The 10985-nt window shown below is 34.2% G+C and overlaps 1 protein-coding gene across 1 annotated transcript; it reads left to right on the top strand.

The window, feature by feature from the left end:
* Positions 1-1035: 1035 nt before the first annotated feature.
* On the top strand, positions 1036-9705 carry LOC127871607 (MAM and LDL-receptor class A domain-containing protein 1-like). The gene is made up of 6 exons (XM_052414704.1): positions 1036-1228; positions 4990-5082; positions 5994-6077; positions 8386-8532; positions 8808-9067; positions 9530-9705. Exons 1-6 carry the CDS (start codon positions 1153-1155, stop codon positions 9662-9664), a joined length of 795 nt encoding a protein of 264 aa, XP_052270664.1. The 5' UTR covers positions 1036-1152; the 3' UTR covers positions 9665-9705.
* The last annotated feature ends 1280 nt before the right edge of the window (positions 9706-10985 follow it).

Here is a 10985-nt window from a genome sequence, read left to right as displayed (position 1 = left end):
CACGATTGCTTCACGATCAACTCGATCTTCTACTCGACTAATACACGACCACTTCCCGAGCGCTTCTCGATCCATTTTGACATGTCAAAAAATATCGGGTAGGAAGCCCGACCAATGCCGACCTACCCGACCACCCCCGAGCACTCATGCCGACCGAACCAGACCAGTACCCGACCGCTTGGTCGGGCTTGATCGAGTTGATCTGATCGGCAGTGGGAAATCAGCTTTAAGCAAATGCATTATGCCCAGTTTTCTCAGAACACGACTCAAATAGTAATCGGCTTTGTTCGTAAGTCTTTGATGATAATATTCCCGTGTGTCTGGGTGATAAACCAGATGTGCTAGCTGCAAGCGACGAGCACTGACAAAAAAGATGCAAATTATGTAGCTTAGGGGACCCGGGTTAAATCTCGTTTCCAGTAACATGTGAGTTTGGTTGGTTGTCAAAAACCGCACAAGTGGAGTATCTTCCGGGTACTCCGGTTACACAACACAACACAAGTTCAATCAACATTATTACCAAATCCATAAATTGATTCGATAGGTTTATTAACAGAACATAATTTGAAGAAACAACTCAAGCGTTATTGCTCTTTAATTATAAACTGTTCTTTATGGACAATTATGATTACCACCGATCGGGAAAATAGACAGTAGCTTTAATACGTAAAAACTCATTTTACAAATAACTGGATAAAATTAAAATAAAGTTAAAGGCATCCGCTCATCTTCAATTCTTTAATATATCGATACAATATTATAGAATTGAACATGTTTAATAATACTTTAACGGATTGTAAGTCTTGATTTCAATGTAATAATCATTGACAGAAGGAAATAAACTTGTTCTAGGTGGAAATATGCATGTTTTTGGTCAGGCTGTTGTTGTATGTTTACAACAAAATGACATATTTGTTATATATGCGCCAAATGTCTTTGTTGAAGACATTTCTTGTTTATAGTGATTATTACACGATTAAATCAGAACACATCAGGTCTTTGTTACATGTGTTCTCAATGTCATCTCTTATCAAACTCAATGCGAATACATTTAAGTCAGTTTTAGGACACGCAGGTCAGTACTTTCATTTACAAAAGTGGACACCACATTACAAAAACATATTTACGTCGTTGTGACAGAAGTGATTAAGAATGAAGAGCGGATTTTTTACGATGGTTCTTGCTGGATTTTCACTTAGCTGTTTTACTCGGAAAACCAAAGGAATTCGTAAGCTTTTCTTCATTTCAAATAAAGCATTTAATACCTTTTTAAGAGTAATGAGTTCTCAACACATAATATACACATATCCCTCGCTGTGCTGTATGATTATTATATAACAATCTGCCTTATTGCATCAAATAAAATTATAATGCAGCTGTTTTAGAAACCATACCGTTTGATATCTTTGCTTGACACACGCATATATATGTGGCAAGAAAATATGTGTTATGTTGCTAATTTTGGGGATCATTTACGCATTATAACACCAATCTACCACCTTTAATGTATACATATTGTTGATAGTGCATGAGAAAAGATTGTTTTAAGGAGTAACATCATATTAACACATTTTTCATAACGAATAATACGGATCATTATATGAATGTCAAATGTTTACGTGCGATTAATCTGTGTCTAACACAATTCTTATATCTAAATATCGGACGAGAAAATCTTCAGAACGTTTTAACAATAAGTTGCCAGTTGACAATAGTAAAACTGATTTCACACCATAATTTTTGTCACGCTCTGATTTGAAATGACGCAATTTTGCAATAGCCTTTATTTAATGCGCAATAGAAACATATGATTAAGTTTAAGTGCTGGGTTCAAATAACTTCAAACCGATTAATACCCATAGATGTGCTTTGCATTGATCCTTCTTATAAAGGACAAATGAAACCCAACAGACGTTATAAGGAAATATATTTGTGTTCTTCTTCGGTAGTATTTTGTTGTGGGCAGGTTAGCTTCTGCCTATACACAACAGTGAAATGAATACAAATTTAATATAAAACATACATTGAAATGGCCAATGCTTCATTATGGGGGCTTAAAGGACCGTCAACCACGAATGACGAAAAAAGAAAAGTTCTTAAATACCGTATTTTTACAATTATGAGTTTATATTGATTAAAATATCACGACTGGTATATTACATTACTTTAAAAATGTTGTTAATTTTTCATATTTTCGGTAAATTCGGTAATACATTTTACTGGTTACAGGTACCAGGTAATTACCAGTTAACTATGAATAACGCAAGTACATTGATCATCATCGTCACGTGGTAAACCAAGGAACGCAAATTATGCATGCGTAGTGAATTGTATATATTATTTATATATAAAATTATCAATGTACTTGCGTTATTTATAGTGTGTATATCGTTATGTCACCTATTTTAGCGATGTACTTTCGACTTCATATCGGGAAATTTTATTACCGAATATACTGACAATATGTACTTTGTTCAAGTACTGTAATAAACCAGTCGGGATATTTTAATCAATACGAACTAATAATTGTAAAAAAAACGGTATTTTAGAACTTTTCTTTTTTCGTCATTCGTGGTTGACGGCCCCTTTAAACCTTTTAATAACTAGCATAACCTCATACTTAAATCAAAATAAATTAAATGAAAATTAGCGTTAGAAATATAAGAGAGTAAAAAAATATTAAATGATATGCATAATGTACTGGTATTACTCATTTTTATTGCAACAGAGAAACATGTTTACTTATTAACTACTTGTTAAGGCGCTGTAAAAGTGAATACATTACATGAAGATTTCAGTCTAAGATCCGGTAAGATCGGTGACGAGTAGGTCACGCGAGTTGTGTATTGTGTTATTTCTTAAAATTTGACCCAGCATTTAAAAATATGACAAGATACATAATTTACAGAAAGGAAATTTATTTCTTCGTTGAATAAGACCAACTTCATGGAAATCGCTGTACAAGTGTTGAAGTTATGGCTGTTCTGATCAAAGCGATGCACCCTGTTTTCGGGTCATTTTGAGTTGAATACCTTGTTATACATGTATACATATTTGATAGTGAAAAAATTTTTTTCAGGGAAGTTGATTTTTCGATATAATTTGATTATTTTTTATTCAAAATGATGTTGTTTACTAATTGATAGCATAGACGTACGCTAACCATATGTGGCATCAACAGCGTCCGAATCTGTCGTCATCATAATATATAATGTTATCATCACCACCATCTTCATTTAATAATCCTCAGCATGATCAGCATTCATCATCCAATTTTTCTACCTCTCCTTATCAGATCATCAATATTACTATCAACCTTTCACACTCAATTATCCTTGTTAATGCACACGTCTGGTCACTGTGTTATCATGTGATGTATACTCTGCTAAGATTCATAGTATAGTGTAAAATATTATAATAATGTTGATGACGTAGTAGACCTATTGATGGTTTTTATGAAGACAATTACGATGCTTGTGTTAATAGGTACGATGGTAACGGTGATGATGATCGTGATGATGATAATTATAATGGTGGTGGTACATGTGTTTAGGGGGATGAGGAGAACGAGATAGGGGGATCAATATTATGTACGAGTATCACCTATTAAACATGTACATGTATGATCGCAAAACCTAATGTCAATAGCAATTAAAGTGTTCAATACCTCAGTCAGTTTAAAACAAAAGTGCATTCCGGGGATAACATATATAAGGGCTCAACACAATAATCTGTAACGCACCTTAGTTTTGAACGCCCAAAACGGGTGTAAAACCGAAGTGCATCAGTGCACACATGTAACTTATAAATGGATCGTTATAAACACTTCCTCCGAATTTCATATTTTAATGGTTAACAATTTTCATGTCGCATAAAGCTAATAGCGTGCAAATTATTCGTTAATACGCAGGGTCATTATGATGCCAAAATGGTTGAGTTCTACAAATCTTGTTTAAAACGCATTCATGAATACATGAATTTTAGCAATACTGACAGTATAAATAAGCCTGTGTGTTTAAGTGCTATTACGGAAGGATTGTCTGTGAAAAAGAGAGGGGGTATGTACCACAGAAATTGAAGTAACGGAGAGGTAAAGGCAATCGGTGTAATTGTAAAATTACTAAGTGTGTTCACCATAATATAGCATCTACAACATTTTGACGTTGATAAGAGCCGCGTTCTAAGAAAACTGGGCTTAATGCATGTGCGTAAAGTGTCATCCCAGATTAGCCTGTGCTGTCCGCACAGGCTAATCAGGGACGACACTTTCCGCCTTAATTGTTTTTTTCCTTAGAAGAGACTTCATTTTAACGAAAATGTCATAAAAGCGGAAAGTGTCGTCCCTGATTAGCCTGTGCGGACTGCACAGGCTAATCTGGGACAACACTTGCACATGCATTATGCCCAGTGTTCTCAGAACACGACTTATATATAGACGATCATTTAGAGAATGCACTTAACAGAACTTCGCAGAGATAATTACGCATATAGATACACATATCATATGTAAACCTGATCGCTCGAATACTGTCCGAAGTGTTTCTCTTCTATTAGCGATCCTGCGTGCATTCATACAGCAAACACACGCGGTTATAAAACTCAATGTTGCTAATGGTGCGTGCGTGGTATATTTTGAAACATCGTACATGGTACTGTTGGCTTTCGTTTGTGTTTGTGCATACGTTCATTAAGTATCTCGATAATACAGAGAGTAGGTACAGTCACGGAGAGGACGCATTTTGAACTATGAACAACGGATATTGGTATATCATTGCATCATATAGTACTCACTCCAGATGAGTGTATGGCATCCCAAGAAAATCAATATTAAACCAGAGTATAAAATGCCCGATTAAGTAAGTTGTATTTCCTTCATATGCAATAACACTTATAACGCGTATTTAATTTATCATTTAAATAGACAGTTATTTCCAGGTCTTAGAAAGGCCAGATACATTAACACTATCTGAAAATCTCTTGTACATACAGATCTGTTCGAACGACCCAATGACTCAATGTTTGTATTAGACCTGAAAAGACGATCACTTGTGACAGCAACAGCATCAGCATCCATACATATAGGTATGTACATGTTTCTGTATGTCTGTCGTTGCAGTAGGTATAGTACTTTTGTTACAAATAAGCTCTAACAAGTAATAATCATAAATACAGGTCTACTGGCGGAAACTTTCTCCGAGATTCAATTCATTCAGGTAAAAAGTTGGATTAGACAGGTACGACCGAAAACAAAGTAGTTTTTTTTTCACTGAACGGGCCGACCCACCCTATCTTTGAAATGAAACATAGTTTTCGCAGCCAAATTGTTGTTTTTTTGTTTTGTTTTGCAGTTTCTATGCCATTTGATTTTAATTACAGCTGTTTACCAAACATGAATAGACAAAGTATTGACTGACTACAGAAATTCAACATCAAACCCAGCATTTTAAGCATCCATTTCTTCAAACGAATATTTGTACATTTACGCAACCTTTTTAAAACGTCACTATCAAATATGGTCAAGAAATGTCATTAACACATAGCGCTTGTTAAGAAGTCATTACAAAATGGTGACCAACAAGGCAGCCCCAGCTTATATAAGGACCGAAACTGGAGTCTTTAACTATCATTACTTGTCTGGTAAAGAGTGTAATAAATACTAGTAGTATACATTTTGAGTAAACAATTGTTAAGTCATGACTTGTTAATATTGTCCATTATAACGGCAACAAGCAAATGTTACACAATTGAGTTTTATGTTGGTTAGAAACTGTAATCAAAGTTAAAGTGTAAACCTGAAACCTGTTTTGTTAAGAATCACTTAATATTGCGGTGTTCATAAATAAGTATTTATGTATTGTAAAATATATCTATTTAAAAATGGCAAAACATTGTTTTACGGATAGCATCTTTACTTTTGAAGCACAAATTACGTCAAGTATTCCACACGTCACGTATGCATCAACGCGTATCGTGTACATCCTTCTTTATTTCAGGACTCACCTGCCTGAACGGTGGCACTTTATTGGGCGCCACGTGCCTGTGTACGAGTCGTTTTGCAGGAAAACGCTGCCAAATTGGTGAGTTGAACCCATTTATGCCTAGTGGACTCTCCCATCCTTCTAAATTGTATCAATTTATTTCCAAAATTAGGGATGTCTAGTATATTTATTTATATATTAAGAATATTTCTTACAGAAATTCTTTTAAGCAAACAGCGCTGTTTGCCATGGCCTTTTTTCTAGACGCTAGACGAAAATAGGTTAAATGACACAGTTAATTCTTGCGGAAAATATGCGTGTTAAGGTGACGATTTTTCTTGGTTACAATTCTTTCAAAAACAACAACATCATTAAAACAAAATTATGTTATACGATGTATTGTATTTGTAGTTCTTTTTCGAACACCAGTCAACACCAAAAATGCATCAGGAAAAGCGCTGAGAAATCAAACAATATCCACATGAAAGACATTATGTTTTTCATACAACATTACATTTAGCACGTTTGAAACATTATGTAAAACTCTTATTTAAAATACATTGAAACCATATTTTTACTTACATACTTCGAGAAGTATGTTTGTACAGTTATTTTATGCCGACTGAATTATTATACATAACATTCGAGTGAATTTGGGTTAAAGTGATGATTTAAATATAATGTTAACTTTTTCCCAATTTGTTCTCTTGACTTTATACTTTGACGTGTAGACGCTTTTTTACATCCTTAAATAGTTATTAAAATATTAATTTATATTGTTTGGTTGAGAAATAGTGTTATTTTTTATTGGTAATGATCTATCGAAAGCACTGTGTGTTTTCCATCGTATCATAAATCTAATATGTACAGATTCAATCTTTACAGAATTAAATTACGTAGAGTACGTATGACATCAAACTAGATGTCGACTACTATTACTGAAAAGCAATTTTTTTTTGTGAGATGTATTGCTTATATCAATGCTGCCTATGCTGTCAGTGACTGTGCATGCAACACGTTCTCAAATTCAAAACACAGTATGCGAGAAAATGAATGTGTATACGCTAAAAAGAAATTCTGTACGTCCGACTGTTTTTTGTAAAATATTATTTAGTACAAATTGAAATCAAAATTACATTTTGCATTTGGTATAGGATTTTTCTACGTTAGTATGTGACTTTAACAAGCCTTTCAAGCATAACGAATACTCTTCTCACTGTCACCCTTAAACAATAAATTAAGAAAATAAATTAGCAAATTGATTATAAGCATTTACTAATATTTACCTATGTTTGTAGGACCAAAAGCATGCATATTGCCTTTATATTTGATGTTTTACGTATTAAAAATTGTATGTTTTGTTAATAATTCATGTGTACATCAAATCATAGTAAAGCTTTATTTGCTTAGTGTTATAGACGTATTTAAATTGTCGTTGTTGTAAATATATTTTTTTCATAAATATATTTATTCTGAATTATATTGAAGTAAATTATTTTTAAAAGGAAACATTGCTCTCATTGTTTAATAATTGGGCAGAGTAGATTTTACCTGTAAATAGGATGAGTAGCGTTCTTTTGTAGTGTTTGATTAGTTTTCAGTATGTAGAGACTGAGTAGAAAGTTGAACTCTTTTTACTAACACTTTTTGGCTTGTCACGCATGAGTTTATTCACTCAACCGCATCCGTGTGCATGAATGACTATTTGCATTGTCATTCTTTGCATACGATTCCTGATATTAAGATGTGTATTTATGACTAAAATCGTAAATATAATATATTTAGAAATCCAAACGTGTTGTTCGAAGAAAGAACCCCAATCGCCCATACGGGGGCAACATAAGGAACATGGCTATGATATAAAGCCGTATTTACTGCCATTGGGCACATGCGACGTGTCTTTATTTTAACAGTTGCTGATTTACCAACAATATTATAACACTATAAAATAGGATAATTTGCAAAACTAAGATTACATCATGAATTAGAGTATCATGAGGAATAACCTGTCTGCCGGAAGTACGAGCATCAAGCCTCCCCACAGCTCGCTGTGTACCCTGTATTCTCATTATATGTGTATCAATTTGTCATTAGTTTAATGAGCCATTAATAAGTTATTGTCGTGCATTTGAACACGCATTGTGCTGTGCACGTAATTCCTATGACCTATAGTAGAAATTGAGCTTGTAGTTTCGCATATGTCTCACAGATGTTTGCATTCCTATCCTGAAATAACATTTTATAAAGTTGATGTTAAGAAATATTTTTTAAATGAATACACATGATAAATAAACCAGACTATTCTTGACTTCATTCGAACGAAACTTATTTTTTTAGGCAAAAAAAACCTTACAATTTAGATGCATATATTGAGTTTCTTCTCGAACACCGTTTTGATTTGTCGCAGATGCCGACTGTACGTTTGACGCAGGAACTGTTTGCAATTGGGCAGATACACACGCAGGAGACACTTTTGATTGGATAGTATATCATGAGGAAACGCCTACTGACGACACTGGGCCTGAGAATGACCATTCACTTGGGACAGCAAACGGTACGCACGAATGCGACACATTTGTTATATTTTCTAAAGGTTTTAAAAATATATGGTTAGTTGACATGTTTGCGGTCCTTAAAATCCTTATCAACAACACACACTTAGGAAAACCAAGAACAAAAAGCAGATTACAATATGTTCGTAAATCGATTAAAGTAATCGTCGCAATCAGATTACAATGCCGTTGATTTAATTTTACGAACAATTGATTCAATATGATTAGACCACTTTTCTTTTGCTCTCAAAATACATTGGTAACGAATTTTACACAGGGTCATATGCCTTCATTGAGTCAAGTGCTCCTCGCATAAAAGACGAAAAGGCTCGGCTCCAAAGTCCAGTGTTCAATCCTCCAGGACCTGAAGGTCTTTGCCTGCACTTCTGGTACAACATGAATGGCGAGACCATCGGTCAGTTGAATGTGTACAAAGGAAACGGAAGTACGGCGGAGCTGGTTTGGGCACTGTCAGGGAACCAAGGGACCCAATGGAAAGAAGGAATGGTGACTCTGGTGTCACTGGAGAAATTCGTTGCAAGTTATTTTTGTTCTGTGTAAATTGTGTGATTAAGTGACAAATGTTATACACTATTGTATGCGGAGAATAGACGAAATACAAAATAAGTGATACGTATTTACATATTTACGGTATGGGATATTGTCTTAATTAGATATTTTTGCAATTGAATATTTATTGAAAAGTACATATATACAGTTCACAGTACGAATGTCAAAGGATGAGCGTGAAAGTACCGAAATTTATCGATATTTTAAGATAATGAATTATCTATCACGCTAAACTCTTTATAAATATTGCGTTTTTAAAGCTATTTTGTTTATTTTAGGCATACATGGAACAAAAGAAGAAAAACATTTGGTCCCTCACTCATTTATTTATTAAGAAAAAAATCAGTGTATTTAACTAACACTTTTTATAACTTTGATAGTTATAATGATTTATAACTAAAGGATCCCTTACACTGTTTTCATGTATAGGTAACTATTGAAGCCACGGTCGGGGACGGTTACCTTGGTGACATTGCTCTTGATGACGTCAGCTTCGCGAGCGGCACGTGCCCTCAAACTCCGCACCAGGCAACGTCACCGTCAGGGATCCTAATGGGGCGTTGAATTTGTACATTTTGATTGATGTAAATGCACGTGTAATGCGAGTTTGTGTTTGTCTTTTATTTGAGCAATTAAATGTAAAAATCTTAGCACCAAATCATCAACTGTTTAAATATAAATACCGTTATAATTTGAAGTGAACTTTAAGGTTACATTTAGTAAAGGTTTTGTGAAATCATCCGTGGTCGGAATGTAGTGTTTTAGCCAAGATGAAATGAAATACGTGCATGTTAAATCATCTACATACTTTCGTGTTTAAGAGATTTCAGACTCTACCATAATATATACACGTACTACCGATGCCAGATAGTTTATATGAGTCTGATGAAGAAATTGTAATACACGGTGTAAAATATCCCCTTAAGAAGATTGCGGTTATATTAATAAAGCTCACATTCACCAATTCGCGCATGTCATCGTTATATACATGTTCTTCGATATGATAAAATATTATATGTGGCCTTTCATTGTGTGATAAATGTGTTTGTCATTTTCCTTGATATGAAACGTGCTCTGTGAAAAGGGCAGTTCATCATGTGCGTAAAGTGTCTGCCTTAACTGGATTTTTGCTAAGAAGAGACGTTTTTCAAACGAAAAATACCATTAAAGTGGAAAGTGTCGTCCCTGATTAGCCTGTGCGCGCACATGCATTAAGCCCCCATTTTACAGTCTGAGAACGGGCCATATTGATTTTATTCGCTCATACATACACGTATATGACATTGAATGTCTTAATATAACTATGGCATTAATAGTCTCAAACACCTTTTCCTGTCTGCAATGATAGATGATTTATACTATTTATACTAGTTTGATAGTATCTAATTGCATCACAGTAAAATGTGCCTGCCTTTTAGTATCTAAGAATGAATATGTTGGTATTAAATATCATAACACATCTAATATCTCCGTGTATATACAGTTTGTTTCGTTTTTCACTTTGCAATAGACCAAACGAAACACGACAATCAATACATATTAGCTGATAATCCGATATACCAATACAACAATAAAATTTACTTCTTCGTAACTATTTTCCATGCACTAGTCATAAAATAATACACGAAAAGCGTTCCCCTGTTTTTACTTCATATTATTTTTATATTACGAAAATGAATGTTTGAAACTTTGAACCAAATTTATCCTCCCATTTGCCGTTCCGGATTTGATAAAACGGCAACCGATATTCGCTGCTGTCATGGGAAATACAGTTATTAATGATTTTTGTGCAGATTGCTCTCCCTTATATAGGACTACACCAGTAATAACTTCATATTGCACGTTCTTTTTTTCGGAGAGTAAATAAAACGACGTAAGGGAAGAA

This window comes from Dreissena polymorpha, chromosome 3 (genome assembly GCF_020536995.1).
Source record: "Dreissena polymorpha isolate Duluth1 chromosome 3, UMN_Dpol_1.0, whole genome shotgun sequence".
Classification (NCBI taxonomy): Eukaryota; Metazoa; Mollusca; class Bivalvia; order Myida; family Dreissenidae; genus Dreissena; species Dreissena polymorpha.
This window is presented reverse-complemented; position numbering and strand designations above follow the sequence as displayed.

Excerpts from the sequence above, each read along its gene's own strand:
- LOC127871607 (XM_052414704.1), top strand. The coding sequence starts at position 1,153 with ATGAAGAGCGGATTTTTTACGATGGTTCTTGCTGGATTTTCACTTAGC. Across the intron at positions 6,078-8,385 it reads AGGAAAACGCTGCCAAATTG|ATGCCGACTGTACGTTTGAC; the intron begins GTGAGTTGAACC and ends GATTTGTCGCAG. Across the intron at positions 9,068-9,529 it reads TGTCACTGGAGAAATTCGTT|GTAACTATTGAAGCCACGGT; the intron begins GCAAGTTATTTT and ends TTTCATGTATAG.